The sequence below is a fragment of the Conger conger genome, chromosome 11 (assembly GCF_963514075.1).
Source record: "Conger conger chromosome 11, fConCon1.1, whole genome shotgun sequence".
Taxonomy (NCBI): Eukaryota; Metazoa; Chordata; class Actinopteri; order Anguilliformes; family Congridae; genus Conger; species Conger conger.
In genome coordinates this window covers 19,971,410-19,998,441 of record NC_083770.1, presented here as the reverse complement: position 1 = coordinate 19,998,441, position 27,032 = coordinate 19,971,410, and the positions used below count along the sequence as shown (strand labels likewise).

General features: G+C 49.1%; 1 protein-coding gene across 4 annotated transcripts in view; it reads left to right on the top strand.

The window, feature by feature from the left end:
* Positions 1-26,680, top strand: part of LOC133140828 (mucin-12) — a 35,691-nt gene extending 9,011 nt beyond the window's left edge. For 3 of the 4 annotated variants that reach the window (XM_061261069.1, XM_061261068.1, XM_061261071.1), the window contains 37 exons: positions 631-779; positions 921-1,224; positions 1,493-1,615; positions 1,691-1,727; positions 2,005-2,103; positions 2,208-2,439; positions 2,685-2,830; positions 3,565-3,709; positions 3,910-4,064; positions 4,186-4,339; positions 4,556-4,733; positions 5,324-5,407; positions 5,560-5,623; positions 5,799-5,988; positions 6,460-6,770; positions 7,068-7,338; positions 7,528-7,835; positions 8,517-8,787; positions 9,293-9,633; positions 10,088-10,358; positions 10,828-11,129; positions 11,705-11,954; positions 12,456-12,811; positions 13,273-13,543; positions 14,045-14,442; positions 14,904-15,174; positions 15,644-15,957; positions 17,986-18,256; positions 18,758-19,134; positions 19,767-20,037; positions 20,215-20,522; positions 20,997-21,267; positions 21,424-21,617; positions 21,818-21,946; positions 22,158-22,503; positions 23,211-23,448; positions 23,951-26,680. In XM_061261069.1, the coding sequence (XP_061117053.1) occupies positions 631-779; positions 921-1,224; positions 1,493-1,615; positions 1,691-1,727; positions 2,005-2,103; positions 2,208-2,439; positions 2,685-2,830; positions 3,565-3,709; positions 3,910-4,064; positions 4,186-4,339; positions 4,556-4,733; positions 5,324-5,407; positions 5,560-5,623; positions 5,799-5,988; positions 6,460-6,770; positions 7,068-7,338; positions 7,528-7,835; positions 8,517-8,787; positions 9,293-9,633; positions 10,088-10,358; positions 10,828-11,129; positions 11,705-11,954; positions 12,456-12,811; positions 13,273-13,543; positions 14,045-14,442; positions 14,904-15,174; positions 15,644-15,957; positions 17,986-18,256; positions 18,758-19,134; positions 19,767-20,037; positions 20,215-20,522; positions 20,997-21,267; positions 21,424-21,617; positions 21,818-21,946; positions 22,158-22,503; positions 23,211-23,448; positions 23,951-24,088 (8,538 nt within the window). In that variant the 3' untranslated portion in view covers positions 24,089-26,680. The remainder of the gene's footprint in view (positions 1-630; positions 780-920; positions 1,225-1,492; positions 1,616-1,690; positions 1,728-2,004; positions 2,104-2,207; positions 2,440-2,684; positions 2,831-3,564; positions 3,710-3,909; positions 4,065-4,185; positions 4,340-4,555; positions 4,734-5,323; positions 5,408-5,559; positions 5,624-5,798; positions 5,989-6,459; positions 6,771-7,067; positions 7,339-7,527; positions 7,836-8,516; positions 8,788-9,292; positions 9,634-10,087; positions 10,359-10,827; positions 11,130-11,704; positions 11,955-12,455; positions 12,812-13,272; positions 13,544-14,044; positions 14,443-14,903; positions 15,175-15,643; positions 15,958-17,985; positions 18,257-18,757; positions 19,135-19,766; positions 20,038-20,214; positions 20,523-20,996; positions 21,268-21,423; positions 21,618-21,817; positions 21,947-22,157; positions 22,504-23,210; positions 23,449-23,950) is intronic. The other variant, XM_061261070.1, reaches the window with a different exon arrangement.
* The last annotated feature ends 352 nt before the right edge of the window (positions 26,681-27,032 follow it).

The following is a 27,032-nucleotide window of genomic DNA, read 5'->3' as shown; positions in this document are numbered from 1 at the left end:
TTCCAGAAATATTTCTGGTGTTTGCTCAGTCTGAACCTTCACCCTATCATTTGATTATCAAGTTTAAAAATACCAGGATGGTACTGCAAAGCTACATTTGCTTGTAGAGTTCTGACCGTTTTCCCACAATAGTGTAAATGGTGACAAAATGGATGAGATGGAAGCTTACATTTTTTGTGGGATAGACAGAAGGCATCCAAAATGGAGGACAATGTATCTGTGATGTTGCCTATAGCAACAGTGATGCCTTGGATCAGGGGTGGGTTGGTTCTACCAATTACCCTGGCTATATTGGCTAACTGGCTGTAACCAACACTGGCTCACTCATAGATTAGACCGCCATAAACAGTCTTCAGTCTTCAGCTCTCAATCATGCGCTTATCAAGAAGTATAGCTAAAATGTAAATGTTAGGGCTAACTAAGTAATTAAGGCCAGAAGTTGGTATGACAAGCAGTCATGGACATGGCCCTCCTTGCCCACCTCTGCATTTCAAGTACACTGTAGGAGCTTTCTAATCTCAAAGCCGGCCTGTGGCTTTAACTTGTGTAATCAGTGTGTGTGTTCAGGCTGATTGAGCTGTGTGCCTTTCACTCACTGTTTCCGTGACCTTGTATGATCTTGTGCGTTAGATTTCTGACAGCGGCGCTATTCCGGAGGGTAAATCTGTGATTGACGGGAGCGCAGCCCCTCCCTTTGAAGAGGACAGTCCCGAGGCAGACCAGCAGGGGGCGTTGGGTGTCTCAGCCACAGAGGGACAAGAGCTGATTAAGAACACCAGGTAGTCCTCCTCCCCCTCACGTTCATCTGTCATAGTGCAGATTCACTCTCTAATGTGCTCATGGATACCCCACTTATTCCATTTATATAAGATTTTTGGTGTCTGAGTGGTCTTGTATAATTGACCCCGCCTCCTCCCCAGGAAAAGGGTTGAAGGACAGGAGTCCCCACGCTCTTCTCTTCCACCCCCTGAGCCCGCCTCCCCCGCCAAAGTGGTGCAGCCAGAAATGAGGCCGTGGCCCAGTGTGGGGGTGTGTCAGGAGAGCCAGCCCTCGAGCGAACTGAGGATGGGGGAACACAGGGATGAAGGGCGGTGGGAACCAGAGCTGGAGGAGGTAGAGGAGGAGGAGGAAGAGTGGGCTTCTCCCGCTCACACAGAGGAAGAGGATGAGGAACAGGTGCTGCTGCCCCTTGGCCTACGTTCACTGGAGCTGTTGTCCAATGAGGTGAGACCAAGAATATGATGTCACAGAATGCTGTTGTCTAGCAATAGCTTTTTTCTGTCCGTTTCATTGTATGTTCAAATGCGGGAAAGTGGAGTACTCGTTTGTTTGTTTATTTAGACGTTTATTCATTTAATTTTCATAGCCGGTTTTGTTCTCTTTGCATTTGCTCTCTCTTCCCACTGGCTTGAACAAATGACTTTGTTTGTTTACTGTGTGTAAAATCAGCAGCATCACTTTCCACCTTTGTGCCACTGTGTTCTCCTTTCAGCTGGAGTTCCTTGCGGGTGTGCCTGAAGCCCCGGGCACTGGACCGTCTGCAGATTCCCTGTGCTCTGAGCCCGGATGCGAGGGGGCAGTGGAGCAGGGTGTGAACCTGAACCTGCTGCTGGACGTAAGAGCCCCTTCTCAGCCACTCACATCCGCCATTATGTCCAGGACGAGTCTGACTGTTTCTTTTTCATTTCAGGACGTGATGGAGTCTTTATCCCCGCATTTTGTTGCAGGTAAGTGTGGCCTTTTAGAGCAACCCCTATCTAGCTGTTGAATGAGGTGTGATTTGTTAGGTTTGGAGTGAAAACTACAGGACCCTAGTTTTCCAGAAACAAGGTTGGGAACCCCTGTTCTAGCTTTTGAATGAGGAGTGATTTGTTAGGGTTGGAGTGAAAACCTCCAGGAGCAGGGTTGAACAGCCCTGCTTTAGGGCTTTTGTACAGCTGATAAGCTGGTAGGTGATGGGCCGTGCGGAAGGTACTAACACGCGTGTCTTCGTCCACCTTATAGGAACGCACACCGAGGAGAACGATGACGAGGTGGCCAGGACTCTCCTGACCCTTGGCGACCCTGACCTGCACTTCCTGTCTGCAGCCGCACCCATCCCAGGTAAGGACGGGGCGTCCCCCTGCCAGAGCCCCCAATGCTCCGGTGTGTCATACAGGTTGGGGAGCGGCGGGGTTAACGAGCGTTTTCTCTCGTCTCCGGAGCAGAAATCGCGAGCGCTCCGGACCCACCCTCTCAGCCCCCAGCGGAAGAGCAGAAACCTGAGTCCGAGCAAGCTGACCAATTGCAGCGCAGCAGTGACCCCCCGCAGAATGTGACCTCTGACCTCCCCGTTGCACTTGCTCCCATAAATGAGGCTGAAACGCATCCTATGGAAGAGCCCGGAAGACCAGAGGAGAGCGAGGGAGCGACTGGCACCAGGAATGTGGCCCAGGACAGGTAAATCCTGATCAGCCTCGTTTAACCCTTTGAAGAACAGTTTTTGCGAATGTTTTGTTTTTCTTCAAAATTCTAATCCAGTGATCTCCCAGTAGTGATTGTTACATCAGCTTTAGGATGTTCAGTAACCTCACACCTTAAAGGGTTACTTGTTAAATCAATGAAAACTGGTATGTGTGCTTATATAAGTCAAACTGCAGTAAATTCACTTCAGAGTGTGTCTGTGTCTGTGGGTATTTTTTCAGTGAGACCCCGCATTCGGACCCCTTGGTCCTGAGCAGCGTCCCCCAGGGCAGGAGAATCCGGTTCCCCAAACCCAGACCCAACCTGGGCCAGGCCTCCCGTGCCTCCTGCACCCCTCTGAGACAGACCCCCGCACCCCCCAGCCCAGGTGAGACCAGCCAACGGGCCGTGTCTGACAGCGTGTTTTTACAGTTTGACTTGTTTAATGTGGGTCGTTTATGTGTGAACGTTTGTGCTCTGCCTTCTCCACCAACTCAACTAACACAAAATGTTCTCACAATATTACTGAAACGATTAGTCTGTGCGTGGCCAGCCCTGGAGAGCTGCAGGGTGTGCTGGTTTCACCTTAAATACTACAAACACTTTAAACCCAAGGAACCAGGTGAGGTGAGTTAACTGTGTAATCGACTGCTTTAACTGATCGATTAGGTGCTGAGTAACAATGAAAGCCCGCCCAGCACCCCCTGCGGCTCTCCAGGACCAGGGTTGGCCATCCCTGCTTTAGTCAATGTTACAACATTGCCACGACGTGGCAGCAACATTGTGAGAACATTTTGTGTTAGCTGTTAGCATGGATGATTACAGCACAACAGTGATCTGTACATCAGGTCAGAAGATCTCATGACCATCACTGCAAAGAGTCAGAGGTTCTCCGGTGTCCTGGCTAAATTCATACCTGGCTCTCTCAACCTTCTGCCTAATCATATACTGATTTAATTTAAGAAAATGATCTGCCCTTCTCCACTGCTTGTGCAAAATGGCTGCTGGTGGGTGAGGCAAGTTTCCTCCACATCACTGTGAAGTGCTTTGAGTATGTGACAAGTGCTACATAAATGCTAGGAATTATCATTATTGTTAGTTATAACAAGATCTTTTGGCCAGGTACCGTCACCTGTGCTGTGGACCCAGCGCCCTCGACCTCCACTGAGGTGAAGAGAGGCCAAATCTCAGATGAGGAGAGTGCCTCCGTATCAAACCAGGGAGAGGCGTCTGGCTCAGAGGAGCTCTGGAAGCCTGGAGCTTTCAGGTTTGGAACAAACTGCCTCTTTTCTGGGTGTGGGCTGCTGCTGTCATTGTTGAATGGATTAATTATTTTAGTGCTGGTTTTGGAAGGGAACATCCAGTGCTGTATTGCTCTTTGGACTCAAATTGACTTCAACGTACTTGTGTGTGTGTCTCTGTGTGTGTGTGTCTGCTTTTGCGTGTGTCTGCGTCTGTTTGTGTTAGCTCTCAGAGTGAGACCCCATGTTGGCACTCCTCGGTCCAGACCAGCACCCCCTCAGGGAGGAGGAGCCGGCTCCCCAAACCTCGCCCCAACTTGGGTCCGATGATCCGTGCACCCCGCCCCACTCTGTCCCAGACCCCCGCACCCCCCGAACCAGGTGAGGCACACAGGGTCAGCCGCGGGGTTTGTTTGACAGCACGTTCACAGAAGAGGAAGTTCCAACCTCATGCGTGTTGGAAGGTGTCCTCAGTCGGCTTGCTTTGTGGCTCTGTTTTTAGACGATGACTACAGTCACTCTCTTCCGGAAGCCTCCGGCACTGCGACTCCCGTTCAGAAAGCTCCGACCTGCAGGAACACTGACCGGAGTGTCCAAGTCTTTTATCAGAAGGCTCTGACTGAGGCCCCAACCGAACAGCAGACTACTGAGACAGAGTATGTCATAAACACCTCGCAAACTGATGTTGAGCTTCAACTAACTCATACTCTAACTCTCTGTTTTTCCCCAATTTCCATGACCTTTGCAAAAAGGCAGAAGTTAAACACAAGTTTGTGTTATGTGGTAGTGTAATGAATGGTATCACACTGCCCTTTGTGCTATTTCTGTGAATAAATGAGCGCATAATGTTACACCCTTCATCTGTTCTTCAGTGGGACCGCCGTGGTTGAAGCTGGAGCTGGCCACAGCAGTTTCGGCACCCCGGAGGCCTCCTCTCAGCCCTACCCTGGTCCCTCTTTCACAGACCTGGCCCCTGGGACAGGAGGGGAGGGGACTGTATGTGAGACCCCGGCCAACACTGGCGTACCCCAGGGGCCCACTCTCAACCAGGCAAGACCCTGAGAACCTGGGGCTGATCAATAAACCCCATTAATCTTAAAGTTTTACCATCTATGTTTGATAATTGCATTTTATCAGTGTTACTTTGCGGGCAATGTCATATGGTGTCAAATGTAGACCCAAGTTAAATTGTGATCGTATATATATCGGGGATCATCAACACTGGACTTCTAATACCAATCCAGCCCTGGTTTGCCTTTCTCTTGAGCAGTTAGTGCTACTGATTGGCCAAACTGTCCTTACCTGACTCCCAGGTAAAAGGAGGGTGGAAAACCAGCAGTTCTTGGCCCTTGAAGACCATGAGTTGCTCATCTCTGGTATATACTATGTGATGTTCTAAAGCGTCTTCAAAGAGCAGATTTTTAGCTTTTCTGTTTTATTACTATTTTTGAGGAGACGACAGTGGAAGTGACATCATTAATGCAATTCAGTTTAATTTGTGTAGCACTTTTTACAGAGAGATGGTCATGAAGACAGTTTAAAGTGGAAAGGCATCTCCACTTGTTGGTGTACACACTGCTGTAGTTTCTGTGCGTTTAACTGCGCGTGACTCTCTGGGGGTGGTGTGTCCTCTCTCACAGAATGAGGCGGTTCGGAAGGACAAGGTTCACGAGGACGAGGGCGCTTCATTATCCGCAGATACATCTGGGCCGGCTGCCGGAATCGTGAGTAAAGCGGATCCTGGAAAACATTCTTTAGATGTGAACTCATGTCCCATAAGGGAATGGTGCTGTTATCTGAGTCGCCTTCCTCTCCCTGACCTCCTATTGGCTGCTTGTGTGATGTTTCTGGTTTAATCACGAGGCTGTTTTAACAGGAAGCCACAAGCATCTGTGACGTTGCTGACACAAGTGCTTTCGTCACCTCGGAGTGCATGGAAGGTATGTGCGCTCTGTCTTTTTGGACTCGACTCATGCTCTTATCAGAAGCAAATCTAACATGTCCCTGAACTCTTGCAGTGTGGAAGGGCTCTCTTGATGGAAGAGGTCTGGGTAAATTAATTGGGCCTTCTGAACATCTGTGACATTAGTTTCCGCCTTTCTCCCTCTATCCAAGGACTCTCCTGGGCGGATGTTGGCGAGGAGGAGCCTACATTTATCCTGACTCTGTTTGAGATCCCACTCCCGGAGTCCGGAGAGTACCAGAACGGGCCAGAGGTGCTGGATCCGGCCAGAGAGAACCCGGTCTCCTCGATGGTCGTGGATCCACAGTCCTTACCGCCGCCGGCAGCGCCTGAGCCACAGAAGTGAGAGACGCCCAAAAACCCTCATATTCCCTCACTGAGAAACTCACTCCCATTCCATGGCAGTTTGAGCCAGTCCAGGTCTTACTGGGAGCAGGTTAGAGCAATGATAGGAATGTGCTAGCTGGTGGGTTCAGTATACTCCCCTGCATTTGGTAGAACCTGGAATGGCTGAAAGTGACATGAATTGGGATTTCTGCTTCCATTCCAGTGTGTACGCCTGTGCTCTTTGCTGCATTGTGTGTGTATGTGTGTGTGTGTGTGTGTGTGTTTATTTATGTGTATGTGGTTGATGCAAGTCATCCTTGAAAAAGGAGTAAGAGTAGAAGTAATCTTTCACAATATTTGTCTACAAAACTTAATGACCAACAGGATGTATTGGATAGAAATGACTGGATGATTTCAAAGATCATATCAGAATAAGCCCGATATCAAAACAGTGCTGCTCCTCCCTCTCCTGTCTCTCTGCCCCAGTTGTGAGGAAGCGGAGGAGTCAGGGAGTGGCTCAGTCTCTCACCTGGTCCTGAGCAACGCCCTCATACCTGTCTGTGAGGAGCAGGAAGAGGGACCAGCGCAGCACTGGACCGGCCTGCAGGAACAGCACCCCCTCTCTGAGCCCTCCCACACTGCAGGAGAGATGGTGCCAGAGTCACATGACCAGGCGGCGGAGTCACATGACCAGGCGGCGGAGTCACATGACCAGGTGCAGTCTGGGACAGATGAGGCGAGTGAGAGGGACACACCATCCCAACAGAAGAGTAAACTGCCCGCCAGGACCAGGAGGGGTGAGGGATTCATTATTAATACTCATTAATACTCAATCTGCCATCCTGTAGGTTTTCAGTTCAACTCAAAGTTTGCACACCAGATTCTACAAACTACTTACTCTACTTACAGGACTATAGATCTCCAGGAACATAGGGTTGGGCAGCCCTGCTCTAGGTGATGAATATGGTCTGCTTATTTAGGGTTGGATTGCAAGCCTACAGCCGACAGTAGATCTCCAGGAACTGGGTTGGGTGGCCCTGCTCCATCTTCTTGACAGATTGCTGAAGGTGTACTTTGTTCTCTTGTGTGCACAGGTAAGGTGCAGGTGAAGCCGTGTGTTACCCTGAAGAAACTCAGAGGCCCCGCCCACACACAACCCGGCCCCGCCCACACCTCACCTGAGCCACGCCCCCCTACAGCGCCTCACCCTGATTCCCAGCAGGAGGAGCCCACTGCAGCCTCTGAGCTGCTGCAGGGGATTGTGGGCCGCTCAGACCTCCCACAGGAGGAAGGGGGTGTGGCAAAAGAGGAGGGCAGTGGTGGAGGGGAGGAGACTCCACTGGCCTATCACAGCACACAGGACAGGTGAGTGACAGAGAAGTTCGCCTGTCTAACTCAGGTACAGCACATCCTGTACCTGACTGTGGGCAATTTAAAAGACCACATCAGAATTAGCAGAATATTGTAGGCCAATCCAAACCACTAAACCAGTGATGTTCATTTTAATGTAAGGGATAATTTTCTGCTCCTCTCTCACCTGTCTCTCTCCCCCAGCTGTGAGTCTCTGTCAGTGGGAGTGTCGGAGGCAGGGTCAGGGTGTGGCTCAGTCACTCACCTGGTCCTGAGCCACGCCCTCATACCTGTCTGTGAGGAGCAGGAAGAGGGACCAGCGCAGGACTGGACTGGCCTGCAGGAACAGCACCCCCTCTCTGAGCCCTCCCACACTGCAGGAGAGATGGTGCCAGAGTCACATGACCAGGAGGCAGAGTCACATGACCCAGTGCATGCTGGGACAGATGGGGCAAGTGAGAGGGACACACCGTCCCAAGAGAAGAGTAAACTGCCCGCCAGGACCAGGAGGGGTGAGGGATTCATTATTAATACTCATATTTATGTATTCTTTATTCTTATTATTATTATTTAAGTTTTATGTTCCAGGGATGGCAGTGGATCAAGCCCAGTTTGTTCCAAACAGGGCCCTTAATTATGAAGCTAAAAATAAATGAATGTTCTGAGGTTCTGTACATGAAACTTTTTCTGTTTTGTGTGCATCTTCAGGCTGTGAAAGTGTGAATGGAATAAGTGCCAAAGGATATACATTTATAGTAATACTTTACGTAAGGGCTGCCCAACCCTGTTCCTGGAGATCTACCGCCCTGTAGGTTTTCAGTTCTACTCAGTTTGCACACCTGATTCTACTAACTACAACTGTAGTTGGTGAATGTGGTGTGCTTTGTTTGGGTTAGAGTGAAAGCCTTCAGGACAGTAGATCTCCAGGAACAGGGTTGGGCAGCCCTGCTCTAGCTGTTGAATGAGGTGTACTTTGTTTGAGTTAGAGTGAAAACCCATAGGGTGGTAGATCTCCAGGAGCAGGGTTAGGCAGCCCTGGTCTAGCTGTTGAATGGCGTGTGCTTTTTTAGGGTAAGTGTGAAAACCTACATGGTGGTAGCCGACAGTAGATCTCCAGGAGCAGGGTTGGGCAGCCCTGCTCCCATCTTCTTGACAGATTGCTGAAGGTGTACTTTGTTCTCTTGTGTGCTCAGGTAAGCTGCAGGTGAAGCCGTGTGTTACTCTGACGAAACTCAGAGGCCCCGCCCACACACAACCAGGCCCCGCCCACACCTCACCTGAGCCACGCCCCCCTACAGCACCTCACCCTGATTCCCAGCAGGAGGAGCCCACTGCAGCCTCTGAGCTGCTGCAGAGGATTGTGGGCCACTCAGACCTCCCACAGGAGGAAGGGGTGGTGGCAAAAGAGGAGAGCAGTGGTGGAGGGGAGGAGACTCCGCTGGCCTATCACAGCACACAGGACAGGTGAGTGACAGAGAGGTTTGCCTGTCTAACTCAGGTACAGGTTGTACTGACTGTGGATTTAAAGAACTTGGCTGGATGTTGCTGATCTCAATCAGTGGTCTTTATTCCTGGTCCTGGAGACCCGCATGATCTGCTGGTTTTTGTTATTACTCGACATTTGATTATGTACCACGTCAAAGTCATTATCAAATTGAGGATGGTAGGAATTACTGGAGGCAACCCTGAGTGGGTTTGGGCCTGGTTACAGGATAGAACACAAAGAGTAGTAGGAGGGATCTTATCTGAGCAGGGTATTGTAGGAAGTGGAGTCCCACAAGGATCGGTTCTGGGACCACTCCTCTTCCTTATTTACATAAATGACCTTGACAGGGACATCCTTGGGTCTGAACGTGTTACTGATACTAAAGCTAAAACAAAAGCAGCAGACCCTGCGGCTCTCCAGGACCAGCACTGAGGATCAGTGACCCAAACTGTGCTGCTACTCTTTCTCCTCTCTCTCCCCCAGCTGTGAGTCTCTGTCAATGGGAGTGGTGGAGGCAGGGTCAGGGTGTGGCTCAGTCACTCACCTGGTCCTGAGCGACGCCCTCATACCTGTCTGTGAGGAGCAGGAAGAGGGACCAGCGCAGCACTGGACCGGCCTGCAGGAACAGCGCCCCCTCTCTGAGCCCTCCCACACTGCAGGAGAGATGGTGCCACAGTCACATGACCAGGCGGTAGAGTCACATGACCAGGCGGCAACGTCACATGACCTGGCAACAGAGTCACATGACCTAGTGACAGACGGGGCGAGTGAGAGGGACACACCGTCCCAAGAGAAGAGTAAACTGCCTGCCAGGACCAGGAGGGGTGAGGGATTCATTATTAATACTCATATTTATGTATTCTTTATTATTATTATTTAAGTTTTATGTTCCAGTGGTGGCACTGGATCAAGCCCAGTATTTTCCAAATGGGGCCCTTAATTATGAAACTAAAAATAAATCTTCTGAGGTTCTCTACATCAAACTTTTTTTCTATTTTGTGTGCGTTTTTCACCACAAGTTTGCACACCGGATTCAACTAACGAGATTTCTCGTTGAATGAGGTCTGCTTTTTTAGGGTTAGAGTGAAAACCTACAGGACGATAGATCTCCAGGAACAGCGTTGGGCAGCCCTGGTCTAGCTGTTGAATCCGATGTGCTTTATTAGGGTTGGAGTGAAAACCTACAGGGTGGTAGATCTCCAGGAACATGGTTGTGTAGCCCTGGTCCATCTTCTTGACAGATTGCTGAAGGTGTACTATGTTCTCTTGTATGCTCAGGTAAGCTGCAGGTGAAGCCGTGTGTTACTCTGAGGAAACTCAGAGGCCCCGCCCACACACAACCTGGCCCTGCCCACACCTGCCCACAGCCACGCCCCCCTACAGTGCCTCACCCTGATTCCCAGCAGGAGGAACCCGCTGCAGCCTCTGAGCTGCTGCAGGGGATTGTGGGCCACTCAGACCTCCCACCGGAAGAAGGGGGTGTGGCAAAAGAGGAGAGCAGTGGTGGAGGGGAGGAGACTCCGCTGGCCTATCACAGCACACAGGACAGGTGAGTGACAAAGATTCACCTGTCTAACTCAGGTTCAGGATGTACTGACTGTGGCTTTAAAAACAATATCAGAATTGGCTAGATGTTGCTGATCTCAATCAGTGGTCTTTATTCCTGGTCCTGGAGAGCCGCAGGGTCTGCTGGCTTTTGTTGTTACCCCGTATTTGATATGCATTTGATAAGGTACCATATGTAAAAGTCATTAATCAAAATGAGGATGGTAGGAATTACAGGAGGGATCTTTTTTGAACTGGGTATTGTGGGAAGTGGACTCCCAAAAGGATCGGTGCTGGGACCACTCCTCTTCCTTATTTACATAAATGACCTTGACAGGGACATCCATGGGTCTGAACGTGTTACTGATACTAAAGCTAAAACAAAAGCAGCAGACCCTGCGGCTCCCCAGGACTAGCACTGAGGATCAGTGACCCAAATAGTGCTGCTACTCTTTCTCCTCTCTCTCCCCCAGCTGTGAGTCTCTGTCAATGGGAGCGGAGGAGTCAGGGTGTGGCTCAGTCACTCACCTGGTCCTGAGCCACGCCCTCATACCTGTCTGTGAGGAGCACGAAGAGGGACCAGCGCAGCACTGGACTGGCCTGCAGGAACAGCGCCCCCTCTCTGAGCCCTCCCACACTGCAGGAGAGATGGTGCCAGAGTCACATGACCCGGCGGCGGAGTCACTTGACCCAGTGCATGCTAGGACTGACGGGGCGAGTGAGAGGGACACACCGTCCCAAGAGAAGAGTAAACTGCCCGCCAGGACCAGGAGGGGTGAGGGATTCATTATTAATCAATACACATATTTATGTATTCTTTATAATTATTATTGAAGTTTTATGTTCCAGGGATGGCAGTGGATCAAGCCCAGTTTGTTCCGAACAGGGCCCTTAATTATGAAGCTAAAAATAAATTAATGTTCTGAGGTTCTATACATCAAACTTTTTCTATTTTGTGTGCATCTTCAGACTGTGAAAGTGTTAATGGAATAAGTGCCAAAGGATATACATTTATAGTAATACTTTACTTAAGGGCTGCCCAACCCTGTTCCTGGAGATCTATCGTCCTGTAGGTTTTGAGTTCAACTCAGTTTGCACACCTGATTCCACTAGCTACATCTCTAGTTGTTGAATGAGGTGTACTTTTTTACGGTTGGAGTGAAAAACTACAGGACGATAGATATCCAGGAACAGGGTTGGGCAGTCCTGCACTTGCTGTTGGATGGCATGTGCTTTGTTTGGGTAAGAGTGAAAACCTACAGGATGGTAGATCTCCAGGAACGGAGTTGGGCAGCCCTGCTCCATCTTGACAGATTGCTGAAGTTGTACTTTGTTCTCTTGTATGCTCAGGTAAGCTGCAGATGAAGCCGTGTGTTACTCTGAGGAAACTCAGAGGCCCCGCCCACACCTCACCTGAGCCACGCCCGCCTACAGCGCCTCACCCTGATTCCCAACAGGAGGAGCCCACTGCAGCCTCTGAGCCGCTGCAGGGGATTGTGGGCCACTCAGACCTCCCACCGGAAGAAGGGGGTGTGGCAAAAGAGGAGAGCAGTGGTGGAGGGGAGGAGACTCCGCTGGCCTATCACAGCACACAGGACAGGTGAGTGACAGAGAGGTTTGCCTGTCTAACTTAGGTTCAGGTTGTACGGACTGTGGATTTAAAGACCTTGGCTAGATGTCAGTCAGTGGTCTTTATTCCTGGTCCTGGAGACCCGCAGGATCTGCTGGTTTTTGTTATTACTCGACATTTGATTATGTACCACATGTCAAAGTCATTATCAAAATGAGGATGGTCGGAATTACTGGAGGCAACGCTGAGTGGGTTTGGGACTGGTTACAGGATAGAACACAAAGAGTAGTAGTAGGAGGGATCTTATCTGAGCAGGGTATTGTAGTTAGTGGAGTCCCACAAGGATCGGTGCTGGGACCACTCCTCTTCCTTATTTACATAAACGACCTTGACAGGGACATCCTTGGGTCTGAACGTGTTACTGATACTAAAGCTAAAACAAAAGCAGCAGACCCAGCGGCTCCCCAGGACTAGCACTGAGGATCAGTGACCCAAATAGTGCTGCTACTCTTTCTCCTCTCTCTCCCCCAGCTGTGAGTCTCTGTCAATGGGAGCGGAGGAGTCAGGGTGTGGCTCAGTCACTCACCTGGTCCTGAGCCACGCCCTCATACCTGTCTGTGAGGAGCAGGAAGAGGGACCAGCGCAGCACTGGACCGGCCTGCAGGAACAGCGCCCCCTCTCTGAGCCCTCCCACACTGCAGGAGAGATGGTGCCAGAGTCACATGACCAGGCGGCGGAGTCACATGACCAGGCGGCAAAGTCACATGACCTGGCTGCAAAGTCACATGACCTGGCAACAGAGTCACATGACCTAGTGACAGACGGGGCGAGTGAGAGGGACACACCATCCCAGGAGAAGAGTAAACTGCCTGCCAGGACCAGGAGGGGTGAGGGATTCATTATTAATACTCATATTTATGTATTCTTTATTATTATTATTCAAGTTTTATGTTCCACTGGTGGCATTGGATCAAGCCCAGTATGTTCCAAATGGGGCCCTTAATTCTGAAGCTAAAAATAAATGAATGTTCTGAGGTTCTGTGCATCAAACCTTTTTTCTATTTTGTGTGCGTTAGTCACCACAAGTTTGCACACCGGATTTGACGAATGAGATCTCTAGTTGAATAAGGTCCGCTTTTTTAGGGTTGGAGTGAAAACCTACTGGACCTACTGGATCTCCAGGAACAGCGTTGGGCAGCCCTGGTCTAGCTGTTGAATCCGATGTGCTTTGTTTGGGTTGGAGTGAAAACCTATAAGGACGGTAGATCTCCAGGAACAGGGTTGTGTAGCCCTGCTCCATCTTCTTGACAGATTGTTGAAGGTGTACTTTGTTCTCTTGTGTGCTCAGGTAAGCTGCAGGTGAAGCCGTGTGTTACTCTGAGGAAACTCCGAGGCCCCGCCCACACACAACCTGGCCCCGCCCACACCTCACCTGAGCCACGCCCCCCTACAGCGCCTCACCCTGATTCCCAGCAGGAGGAGCCCACTGCAGCCCCTGAGCTGCTGCAGGGGATTGTGGGCCGCTCAGACCTCCCACAGGAGGAAGGGGGTGTGGCAAAAGAAGAGAGCAGTGGTGGAGGGGAGGAGACTCCGCTAGCCTATCGCAGCACACAGGACAGGTGAGTGACAGAGAGGTTTGCCTGTCTAACTTAGGTTCAGGTTGTACAGACTGTGGATTTAAAGACCTTGGCTAGATGTCAGTCAGTGGTCTTTATTCCTGGTCCTGGAGACCCGCAGGATCTGCTGGTTTTTGTTATTACTCGACATTTGATTATGTACCACATGTCAAAGTCATTATCAAAATGAGGATGGTCGGAATTACTGGAGGCAACCCTGAGTGGGTTTGGGACTGGTTACAGGATAGAACACAAAGAGTAGTAGTAGGAGGGATCTTATCTGAGCAGGGTATTGTAGTTAGTGGAGTCCCACAAGGATCGGTGCTGGGACCACTCCTCTTCCTTATTTACATAAACGACCTTGACAGGGACATCCTTGGGTCTGAACGTGTTACTGATACTAAAGCTAAAACAAAAGCAGCAGACCCAGCGGCTCCCCAGGACTAGCACTGAGGATCAGTGACCCAAATAGTGCTGCTACTCTTTCTCCTCTCTCTCCCCCAGCTGTGAGTCTCTGTCAATGGGAGCGGAGGAGTCAGGGTGTGGCTCAGTCACTCACCTGGTCCTGAGCCACGCCCTCATACCTGTCTGTGAGGAGCAGGAAGAGGGACCAGCGCAGCACTGGACCGGCCTGCAGGAACAGCGCCCCCTCTCTGAGCCCTCCCACACTGCAGGAGAGATGGTGCCAGAGTCACATGACCAGGCGGCGGAGTCACATGACCAGGCGGCGGAGTCACATGACCAGGCGGCAAAGTCACATGACCTGGCTGCAAAGTCACATGACCTGGCAACAGAGTCACATGACCTGGCAACAGAGTCACATGACCTAGTGACAGACGGGGCGAGTGAGAGGGACACACCATCCCAGGAGAAGAGTAAACTGCCTGCCAGGACCAGGAGGGGTGAGGGATTCATTATTAATACTCATATTTATGTATTCTTTATTATTATTATTTAAGTTTTATGTTCCACTGGTGGCACTGGATCAAGCCCAGTATGTTCCAAATGGGGCCCTTAATTCTGAAGCTAAAAATAAATGAATGTTCTGAGGTTCTGTGCATCAAACCTTTTTTCTATTTTGTGTGCGTTAGTCACCACAAGTTTGCACACCGGATTTGACGAATGAGATCTCTAGTTGAATGAGGTCCGCTTTTTTAGGGTTGGAGTGAAAACCTACTGGACCTACTGGATCTCCAGGAACAGCGTTGGGCAGCCCTGGTTTAGCTGTTGAATCCGATGTGCTTTGTTTGGGTTAGAGTGAAAACCTACAAGGACGGTAGATCTCCAGGAACAGGGTTGTGTAGCCCTGCTCCATCTTCTTGACAGATTGTTGAAGGTGTACTTTGTTCTCTTGTGTGCTCAGGTAAGCTGCAGGTGAAGCCGTGTGTTACTCTGAGGAAACTCCGAGGCCCCGCCCACACACAACCTGGCCCCGCCCACACCTCACCTGAGCCACGCCCCCCTACAGCGCCTCACCCTGATTCCCAGCAGGAGGAGCCCACTGCAGCCCCTGAGCTGCTGCAGGGGATTGTGGGCCGCTCAGACCTCCCACAGGAGGAAGGGGGTGTGGCAAAAGAAGAGAGCAGTGGTGGAGGGGAGGAGACTCCACTGGCCTATCACAGCACACAGGACAGGTGAGTGACAGAGCTTCACCCGTCTAACTCAGGTACAGGATGTACTGACTGTGGCTTTAAAAACAATATCAGAATTGGCTAGATGTTGCTGATCTCAATCAGTGGTCTTTATTCCTGGTCCTGGACAGCCGCAGGGTCTGCTGACTTTTGTTGTTACTCAGCATTTGATATGCATTTGATAAGGTACCATATGTAAAATTCATTAATAAAAATGAGGATGGTAGGAATTACAGGAGGGATCTTTTTTGAGCAGGGTATTGTGGGAAGTGGAGTCCCACAAGGATCGGTGCTGGGAGCACTCCTCTTTCTTATTTACATAAATGACCTTGACAGGGACATCCTTGGGTCTGAACGTGTTACTGATACTAAAGCTAAAACAAAAGCAGCAGACCCTGCGGCTCTCCAGGACCAGCACTGAGGATCAGTGACCCAAACTGTGCTGCTACTCTTTCTCCTCTCTCTCCCCCAGCTGTGAGTCTCTGTCAATGGGAGCGGAGGAGTCAGGGTGTGGCTCAGTCACTCACCTGGTCCTGAGCCACGCCCTCATGCCTGTCTGTGAGGAGCAGGAAGAGGGACCAGGGCAGCACTGGACTGGCCTGCAGGAACAGCGCCCCCTCTCTGAGCCCTCCCACACTGCAGGAGCGATGGTCCCAGAGTCACATGACCCGGCGGCAACATCACATGACCAGGCGGCAGAGTCACATGACCCAGTGACAGACGGGGCGAGTGAGAGGGACACACCGTCCCAAGAGAAGAATAAACTGCCCGCGAGGACCAGGAGGGGTAAGGCATTCATTATTAATACTCATATTTATGTATTCTTTATTATTATTACTATTTAATTTTTATGTTCCAGGGATGATGGCAGTGGATCAAGCCCAGTTTGTTCCGAACAGGGCCCTTAATTATGAAGCTAAAAATAAATTAATGTTCTTTTATTACATTACATTATGTGGCATTTAGCAGACGCTGTTATCCAGAGCAACGTACAACAAAGTGCAAATCAATCACAAGAACAAGTGCAAAAGTAGACCTGAGAGGACAGTACAGTTCCGAGTCCTAGTGTAAACATACAGAAATTCAGAACCCTTGAAGAGTACAATCAACTTTCAAACTAGCATACCACTGTTGGCAGCTAGAATACAACAACAGGCAATAAAAACAACAATACCTATACAAGTAACGATATCTATACATAAGTGCCATTACGGTCTAAGGCTAATCACAGTGATTGTGAGGTGGGGAGGGAAAGGTGTAGCCTGAAGAGATGGGTCTTCAGTCTGCGCTTGAAGGAGGTCAGAGACTCTGCCGTTCTGACATTCACCGGGAGGTCATTCCACCACTGTGGGACCAGGACAGACAGCAGTCGTGAGCGTTAAGTGCAGGTGTGGCGAGGGGGAGGCGCCAGACGGCACAAAGTGGCAGAACGGAGGGGTCTTGTTGGTGTATAGGTCTTGATAAGGGATTGAATATACACAGGGGCTGATCCTTTAACTGCCTGGTATGCGAGCACCAAAGTTTTAAATTTGATGCGAGCCATAACAGGCAGCCAGTGGAGGTTGCTGAGCAGGGGGGTGACATGTGAATGTCTGGGAACATTGAATACCAGACGGGCTGCAGCATTCTGGATGAGTTGTAGGGGTCTGATGGCAGATGCTGGAAGGCCAGCCAGCAGAGAATTGCAATAGTCCAGGCGGGACAGGACCATTGCTTGAACAAGGAGCTGAGTGGAGTAGGTGGTGAGAAAGGGTCGGATTCTCCGGATGTTGTACAGGAAGAACCTGCACGCCCGGGTCACCGTAGCGATGTTCTTGGAGAAGGATAGCCTGTTGTCCATCACCACTCCAAGGTTTCTTTCACTAGGGGATGAGGTGACTGTGGTATCCCCTAGTGAGATGGAGAAATCAGAGAAGGGAGAGGTTAAAGCAGGGATGAAGATCACCTCCGTCTTATCTGGGTTGAGCTTTAGATGGTGGTTGCCCATCCAGCTCTGGATGTCTCTCAGGCAGGCGGAGATACGGGTAGAGACCTGTGTGTTTGATGGGGGGAAGGAGAGAAAGAGTTGGGTGTCATCGGCATAACAATGATAGGAGATGCCATGAGCAGAGATAACGGGGCCAAGGGATCTTGTGTAGATGGAGAAGAGGAGGGGTCCGAGGACTGAGCCCTGGGGGACTCCTGTAACAAGGGGGCGAGGGGTTGCCACTCCTCCAGCCCAGGACACCTGGGAGGACCGGCCAGAGAGATAAGATTGGATCCACTCTAAGGCTGTGCCACAGATCCCTGTAGATGCCAGGGAGGCTAAGAGGATGGAGTGGTTGACCGTGTCGAACGCCGCAGAGAGGTCAAGAAGGATCAGGACAGAGGAGAGAGAGGTTGCTCGTGCAGCCTGAAGGGACTCGTTGACAGAGAGGAGTGCAGTCTCCGTTGAGTGGCCAGGTCTGAAGCCGGACTGGTGACTGGTGGTGTTCTGAGGTTCTATACATCAAACTTTTTCTATTTTGTGTGCATCTTCAGGCTGTGAAAGTGTGAATGGAATAAGTGCCAAAAGATATACATTTGTAGTAATACTTTACGTAAGGGCTGCCCGACCCTGTTCCTGGAGATCTATCATCCTGTAGGTTTTCAGTTCAACTCAGTTTGCACACCTGATTCCAGTAACTACATCTCTAGTTGTTGAATGAGGTGAGCTTTTTTACGGTTGGAATGAAAACCTACAGGATGGTAGATCTCCAGGAACAGGGTTGTGTAGCCCGGCTCCATGTTCTTGACAGATTGCTGAAGGTGTACTTTGTTCTCTTGTGTGCTCAGGTAAGCTGCAGGTGAAGCCGTGTGTTACTCTGAGGAAACTCAGAGGCCCCGCCCACACACAACCTGGCCCTACCCACACCTCACCTGAGCCACGCCCACCTACAGCGCCTCACCCTGATTCCCAGCAGGAGGAGCCCACTGCTGCCTCTGAGCTGCTGCAGGGGATTGTGGGCCACTCAGACCTCCCACAGGAGAAAGGGGGTATGGCAAAAGAAGAGAGCAGTGGTGGAGGGGAGGAGACTCCGCTGGCCTATCGCAGCACACAGGACAGGTGAGTGACAGAGAGGTTTGCCTGTCTAACTCAGGTACAGGTTGTACAGACTGTGGATTTAAAGACCTTGGCTAGATGTCAATCAGTGGTCTTTATTCCTGGTCCTGGAGACCCGCAGGATCTGCTGGTTTTTGTTATTACTCGACATTTGATTATGTACCACATGTCAAAGTCATTATCAAAATGAGGATGGTCGGAATTACTGGAGGCAACCCTGAGTGGGTTTGGGACTGGTTACAGGATAGAACACAAAGAGTAGTAGTAGGAGGGATCTTATCTGAGCAGGGTATTGTAGGAAGTGGAGTCCCACAAGGATCGGTGCTGGGACCACTCCTCTTCCTTATTTACATAAACGACCTTGACAGGGACATCCTTGGGTCTGAACGTGTTACTGATACTAAAGCTAAAACAAAAGCAGCAGACCCAGCGGCTCCCCAGGACTAGCGCTGAGGATCAGTGACCCAAATAGTGCTGCTACTCTTTCTCCTCTCTCTCCCCCAGCTGTGAGTCTCTGTCAGTGGGAGCAGAGGAGTCAGGGTGTGGCTCAGTCTCTCACCTGGTCCTGAGCGACGCCCTCATACCTGTCTGTGAGGAGCAGGAAGAGGGACCAGCGCAGCACTGGACCGGCCTGCAGGAACAGCGCCCCCTCTCTGAGCCCTCCCACACTGCAGGAGAGATGGTCCCAGAGTCACATGACCAGGCGGCAGAGTCACATGACCAGGCGGCAGAGTCACATGACCAGGCGGCAACGTCACATGACCAGGCGGCAACGTCACATGACCAGGCGGCAGAGTCACTTGACCCAGTGACAGACGGGGCGAGTGAGAGGGACACACTGTCCCAACAGAAGAGTAAACTGCCCGCCAGGACCAGTGGGGGTGAGGGATTCATTATTAATACACATATTTATGTATTCTTTATTATTATTATTTAAGTTTTATGTTCCAGTGGTAGCACTGGATCAAGCTCAGTATGTTCCAAATGGGGCCCTTAATTCTGAAGCTAAAAATAAATTAATGTTCTGTGCATCAAACCTTTTTTCTATTTTGTGTGTGTTTTTCACCACAAGTTTGCACACCGGATTTGACTAACGAGATCTCTAGTTGAATGAAGTCTGCTTTTTTAGGGTTGGAGTGAAAACCTACTGGACTATAGATCTCCAGGAACAGCGTTGGGCAGTCCTGCTCTTCCTGTTGGATGGCATGTGCTTTATTAGGGTTGGAGTGAAAGCCTTCAGGACAGTAGATCTCCAGGAACAGGGTTGGGCAGCCCTGGTCTAGCTGTTGAATGTGATGTGCTTTGTTTGGGTTGGAGTGAAAACCTACAAGGATGGTAGATCTCCAGGAACAGGGTTGGGCAGCCCTGGTCTAGCTGTTGAATGCGATGTGCTTTGTTTGGGTTGGAGTGAAAACCTACAAGGATGGTAGATCTCCAGGAACAGGGTTGTGTAGCCCTGCTCCATGTTCTTGACAGATTGCTGAAGGTGTTCTTTGTTCTCTTGTGTGCGCAGGTAAGCTGCAGGTGAAGCCGTGTGTTACTCTGAGGAAACTCAGAGGCCCCGCCCACACACAACCCGGCCCCGCCCACACCTCACCTGAGCCACGCCCCCCGACAGCGCCTCACCCTGATTCCCAGCAGGAGGAGCCCACTGCAGCCTCTGAGCTGCTGCAGGGGATTGTGGGCCACTCAGACCTCCCACAGGAGGAAGGGGGTGTGGCAAAAGAGGAGAGCAATGGTGGAGGGGAGGAGACTCCACTGGCCTATCACAGCACACAGGACAGGTGAGTGACAGAGAGGTTCGCCTGTCTAACTCAGGTACAAGACGTCCTGTACCTGACTGTGGGCAATTTGGAAGACCACATCAGAATTACTGGAATGTTGTACATCTAAACCAGTGATGTTCATTTTAATGTAAGTGATAATTTTCTGCTCCTCTCTCACCTGTCTCTCTCCCCCAGCTGTGAGTCTCTGTCAGTGGGAGTGTTGGAGGCAGGGTCAGGATGTGGCTCAGTCACTCACCTGGTCCTGAGCCACGCCCTCATTCCTGTCTGTGAGGAGCAGGAAGAGGGACCAGCGCAGCACTGGACTGGCCTGCAGGAACAGCACCCCCTCTCTGAGCCCTCCCACACTGCAGAAGAGATGGTGCCAGAATCACTTGACCAGGCGGCAGAGTCACATGACCCAGTGCATGCTGGAACAGATGGGGCGAGTGAGAGGGACACACCGTCCCAAGAGAAGAGTAAACTGCCCGCCAGGACCAGGAGGGGTGAGGGATTCATTATTAATCAATACACATATTTATGTATTCTTTATTATTATTATTGAAGTTTTATGTTCCAGTGGTGGCACTGGATCAAGCTCAGTATGTTCCAAATGGGGCCCTTAATTCTGAAGTTAAAAAAAAAGAATGTTCTGAGGTTCTCTACATCAAACTGTGCATCTTCAGCCTGCGAAAGTGTTAATGGAATAAGTGCTAAAGACTATACATTTATATTGATACTTTACGTAAGGGCTGTCCAACCCTGTTCCTGGAGGTCTACTGTCCTGTAGGTTTTTAGTTCAACTCAGTCTGCACACCTGATTCTACTAACTACATCTCTTGTTATTGAATAAGGTCTGCTTTTTTAGGGTTGGTTTTCAAACCTACAGGGTGGTAGATCTCCAGGAACAGGGTTGTGTAGCCCTGCTCCATGTTCTTGACAGATTGCTGAAGGTGTTCTTTGTTCTCTTGTGTGCGCAGGTAAGCTGCAGGTGAAGCCGTGTGTTACTCTGAGGAAACTCAGAGCTCCCGCCCACACACAACCCGGCCCCGCCCACACCTCACCTGAGCCACGCCCCCCTACAGCGCCTCACCCTGATTCCCAGCAAGAGGAGCCCACTGCAGCCTCTGAGCTGCTGCACGGGATTGTGGGCCACTCAGACTTCCCACAGGAGGAAGGGGATGTGGCAAAAGAGGAGAGCAGTGGTGGAGGGGAGGAGACTCCACTGGCCTATCACAGCACACGGGACAGGTGAGTGACAGAGAGGTTTGTCTGTCTAACTCAGGTACAAGACGTCCTGTACCTGACTGTGGGCAATTTGGAAGACCACATCATAATTACTGGAATGTTGTAGATCTAAACCAGTGATAATTTTCTGCTCCTCTCTCACCTGTCTCTCTCCCCCAGCTGTGAGTCTCTGTCAGTGGGAGCGGAGGAGTCAGGGTGTGACTCAGTCACTCACCTGGTCCTGAGCCACGCCCTCATACCTGTCTGTGAGGAGCAGGAAGAGGGACCAGCGCAGCACTGGACCAGCCTGCAGGAACAGCACCCCCTCTCTGAGCCCTCCCACACTGCAGGAGAGACGGCCGTAGATGCAGAGGGTCAGTGATATAACTGTCATTACAGCTTTACAGGGAATAAAATGATACGGAGGCTTTGTAAAAGTCTGTAATACTATTTCACAGATTATTCCTCTGAATTTACAGTCCAGACATATCTAAAGTGAAATGTTCCGTGACTGTGTAGTTTTGCCGATGAAACCATTTCAGTGTAGTGTACTTTTATTATTTTTGTGGTGCAGCAGAAGACCACAGCAGTCAGATTGCAGACCTGGCGGCAGAGTCACTTGACCAGCCTGGGATGGACAGGGCGAGTGAAAGGGACACACCGTCCCAAGAGAAGAGTAAACTGCCCGCCAGGACCAGCAGGGGTGAGGGATTCATTATTAAACATTGCCCTCTTTTACCTGTACTTTTTATTCAAAAAACGGGTTTAAAATATCAAAATAGAGCTGAGTGGATTGAGGATAGAGGATACTTTTTTGATTGTAAACACAGGAGGATAGCAAATCTAAAAATGTGGGATAGTCCTGGATTTTCCAAAGATTGCTGAAGGTGTACTTTGTTTTGTTGTGTGCTCAGGTAAGCTGCAGTTGAAGCCGTGTGTTACTCTGAGGAAACTCTCTGTGAGGGAAGAGCTGGACCTTTCTGAAGCAGAGCAGCCTGGCCCCGCCCACACACAACCTGGCCCCGCCCACACACAACCTGGCCCCGCCCACATGTCCCCACCAACAGCACCACACCCTGACGCCCAGCAGGAGGAGCCCCCCGTAGGGGAGCTGCCACAGGGGTTTGTGGGCTGCTCAGTACTCCCACAGGAGGAAGGGGGCATTGCAGCTGGAGCAGAAGAGGAGAGCAGCGATGGAGGGGAGGAGCCTCTGCTACCCTATCACAGCACACCTCAGTCTACAAGCAGCACACTGACACGGTAAGGAAGAGAGTGACGAAGCTGTGCAATGCACAGTCGTAAGTCGTTAGTTTTAAGGTCTGTTTGTTGTCCAGCGCCAGAGTGAAGCTCAACTGAAACCACAGAATGTTTGTGAGAGCTCTACTGTCCCCCGATGTAGACTGTGGTCATTGACTTATAACAATAAAAGTATAAACGCACTCCAGTCACCAGTATAAACCAAATGTCACTGACATCCATTTCATGTGGTCAGTCGCAGCGACGTCTCTAAACTGTACAATGGTGGCTCTTCCATTGAATTCAGCAGTGCTCTGCTTGCTTGTCCATGTTCTCTTAACCAGCCAAAAATACCATCTCTGGTCTGGCATAAGGTAAATCCAGCAAAATCCAGCTGCCCAGCTGAAAAAAGCTCAAATGAAACCACAGAATGTTTGTGAAAGCTCTACTGTCCCCCGATGTAGACTGTGGTCATTGACTTATAACAATAAAAGTATAAATGCACTCCAGTCACCAGTATAAACCAAATGTCACTGACATCCATTTCATGTGGTCAGTCGCAGCGACGTCTCTAAACTGTGCAATGGTGGCTCTTCCATTGAATACCATCCAAAAATACCATCTCTGGTCTGGCATAAGGTTAAATCCAGCAAAATCCAGCTGCCCAGCTGAAAAAAGTCCCATGTTTGAAACCTGAGAGTTATATTTTTATTCATTCGTTTCGTTTGGAGGTCTGGACGAGCGCCCAGAGGGTTCCTCTCCTTCCTCTCTGGCGATGGTGGAGCTGGACATGCGTCCCGTGCTGCCAGGCCCATATCCCATAAGCCCCTGGTGAATACCTCGCGTACGGGGAGGAAGAGGGTTACCGGAGACACGGTTGTCACAGAAACATCCGTCCACGACCCTCCCGACACCTCACCCCCCACCGACGTCAGGGCTAGCACCTCCCTCAGCCAGCCCTCTCCTGAGGTAACTCCTACCGCTGCTGTCTTAGCTCTGCTGAGCTCAGTTCCCTCTCTCCTATGTCAGGGATCATCAAATGATGGCCCTTGAAGGCCGAGAACTGCTTGTTTTCCACCCTCACTTTACCTGCGGTCTCGTCAATCAATAGTGCTAATTGTTCAGTTATTTACCTGGGAGAACAGAATGCCAGGGCTGGATTTGGATTTGAGGGCCAGATTTGATGATCTCTGTTGATTATATAGGACAGCTGACATGCACTAGCATTAGCGTGCTCAACAGGTCTGATGTGTAGTAGTTGGTGTGACATGTTATCTTCTGCTGTGGTAAGGGCACATAACAGTTTTACCATTCAGTGTTGAATCAGTATTGGGTTACCTCAGAAATCTAAAGAGGGAAATACTGATATGGAATGAACCGATGAGTAGCTTGGGTATGTAACCTTCAAGAACATTGGGCTATTTGCAGATTTGTTCAAGGGCTTCTCTATTAATTGCCTACATCTTTCCAGTCGGCCAACCCGCAGGTTTCGGCGCCTGCTGAGGGCGAGTTTCTCTGCGCGAGGCCTTCAGAGGCTGAAGAAGAGCCCACCAAGGTGTCCGAGTTCTACTTCCAGGACATCTTCACCGAGGTCCAGGAGTCGGACTGAGACCGCGGCCCCCTACGCGGGATCTCTGCTGGTCTCACCCCCCTGTCTTACCACATCAGCCACAAATAATGTGCATAAAACCTGCATTTATATATTTATTTATTTATTTACATTGCGATGCACTGCTGTGAAGTGATCAGACTGTGTCAGAGGTGGAAAATCCAGGTTCAGAAAGCAAAGGTTATTTTGTTACAATCACCTGGATTTGGCGATTTTTTTCAGTCAGGAACGGGGAGAACAAATTAGTTGAAATCATGGGTGGAAGAACCTTATAGCAGGACTTTTACTTTCTGACCCCTGGACTGTCCACCTCTGCTATGTGTGGATCTCTCACTGCAGGTATTAAGCTAAAATTGGTTTGTTGTTATTCCTGTGTAGAAGCAGACAGGTAGAAGCTCTCAGGTGTAGTGTATCCTCTGAGAATGTGCAACAGTACTTGAACAGTAGTGTTTAACAATGTGCAACAGTAATGCACTGCATGATGGCATTATTCCCAGCAATGGTCCATCATGCAGCTTCAGTACAAGTCTTTTCATTTTCATAGTCGGTTAGCGCCTAGTTTGTTTTAATAACTGAGATGTTACTTCAGTAACTAATAGACATCCTTATCTGCTCCTTTCATAGCAATTTTGAAGTTGTCATGAAGATGAGCCATTTATTATCTGTTTTTTTTTATCATTAGTAAAGCATAAAGTGCTGGAAATATAATACACAAGCCACAGTCTTAGCAAAGCCAAAAATAACTTCTTAATAGGGAGTACCTCTTACTGTGTGTGGAAGGAGGTGTGTGTTCCTTTATTGGAATATCTTTTTCCTTTTGGTACAGTACACTAACGGGTTGGAATTACATTACATTACATGGCATTTAGGGAATGAATGCAAAAGCTACACTACAACAAAATCTTCCACCATGAAGCAGACCTGTTATTTTTACAATGTTTAAAAAGCAGGTTCAGATAATCCACAAAACCATGGCTTAGTGGCCTAAAATGTGTTTCCTAAAATGTAGCCATATTACTACACTAATGTGTTTTCTACAAATCCCTGTCTTTTGTGCCTTTGTTATTTCTTTGCGTGGCTTTTTTATTAAGAATGTTATGTTCATGGCGACTGGAAAAACTTTGTCTCAACTAATATAGGAACAAAATCCGCTGACTTGAAATGACCTGCTCATGCATTCGAGCTGACCTTTTGCATTTACAGTGAGTGTAAGTGTTATAATATTTAGACAGGGATCATTGAAGTATTCAGATTAGAGTGGTTTATTTTGCTAATGAGTATAGCGAAAATCTAGATTTTTTTTATGCTCCTGATACTGCGATGCTTCTGCCTTAAAATGTATTGTCCTCAGCATATTTGTCACTTTAAAAAGAGGTTTAAAAGCTTCTTTGAGTCTTCCGGATCAAAATGGTGCCACTCCTAACCTTTTACTTGATTCTTTGTTAGAAGTGACTTTTTACTTACTTATTTTATGACTGTTTACCTTTGATTAGATAGATGAGACATGCATTGGAGGAATGGTTCCTTTTGTGTCTTTTTTCTTTTCTTAAGTATTCTTGTTGATGAAGTTGACATACCTCCCATTATTTTCTTTGCATCAAAGTTTGTTTACATGGTCCAGTTATGCAGAGTTTGAAAGTTGCTGCTCAGGAAATAAAGAAGATGCGTGCTAACAGTGATTGTTTTGGAAGTACATTTCCAGTTTCCCCTCACATATACAAATACCATATTTTATCTGCTGCAAGAATTAATTTTGTAAAGGAGGGAAGAAAGGGAAAGTCCTGTTGAATGTCCTATATATTTTTTTGTTTGTAAAAATTGACATTTAAGTTGATGCTACCTGGTGTTGCCTTATTAAATGTGTTTTTCTACAGAACTGAAGCATAAGCATGCACTTTTATGGTGTTATGTTATCACGATAACATAACACACTTGCATCGTGAAGAGTTCTGTTGTAAAGGATGGTCTGACATTTACCAAAGTGGAAAATCCAGGTTCCGAAAATAAAAGTCCTCCCCAGTATTTAGTTCCAATCACCTGGATTTGGTAATTGGCACAATTTGTCAATCAGGTAGAACTAACTGGTGAAATTTGCTTCTGGGTGGACCCATGGGTGGAAGAAACACACGGCAGGACTTGTGGCCCCTGGATTTCCACCACTGGAATTTTCAGTGCCTGCTATTTGCATCAGTTTGATACATTGCTGTGAATGACCTTCGACTGTGATGATAATTGCTGGTTATGGCACATTTCAGTTCTTTATTCTGTACTCTTGTTTTTCAGCTCCTTGTTCAGTGTCCCTGGAGTGATGTCTGTAGTTGCTCACAGAACTAGAATGTGTTTTCCCCCCATTTACTTAATGTTATTTTATTTATTGATTGCCTGTTATATTTTACTGGAGATGGCTTTAGTTTTAAAGTTAAAAATTCAGACAATGTAGCTATGAGTTTACACAGCTATACTGTGGAGTTTATATTTTTCTTGGAAGGTATTGATACCCAAACTTCTAGGTAAGGAAAATGCTCCATATAAGACGTTTGTTTGCCATTTAGCTGAATTTGCATACAATAAATATTTTTTATGAGTGTGTGATGACATGTGGCTTATTTCAGTTAGTAGTTTCTTTGAACATACGTTGCTTGGACTTTCTTAACAAGAATCCCCCTACTTGTGCACACTGCACAGACTCTCATTTACGATTCTGGCTGACCTGGAACCTCCCACAATATCCCCCTGTCTCACCTCTTAGTTGCCTTTCACGAGCTCCAGATCGCATGGAATGTAAGACTGGAGGCAGGAGCTAACCTATTGGACAGTCAATTATATAGACAATAATATGTAGTCTTATCTTCCGGTGTTGTATTTCATCTCTGCAAAAACGCTAATATGAGCAGCAACTTCTAGTAGTGTGTGAGATGCTCTCCTTTTGGCTCCTGCATCTCAC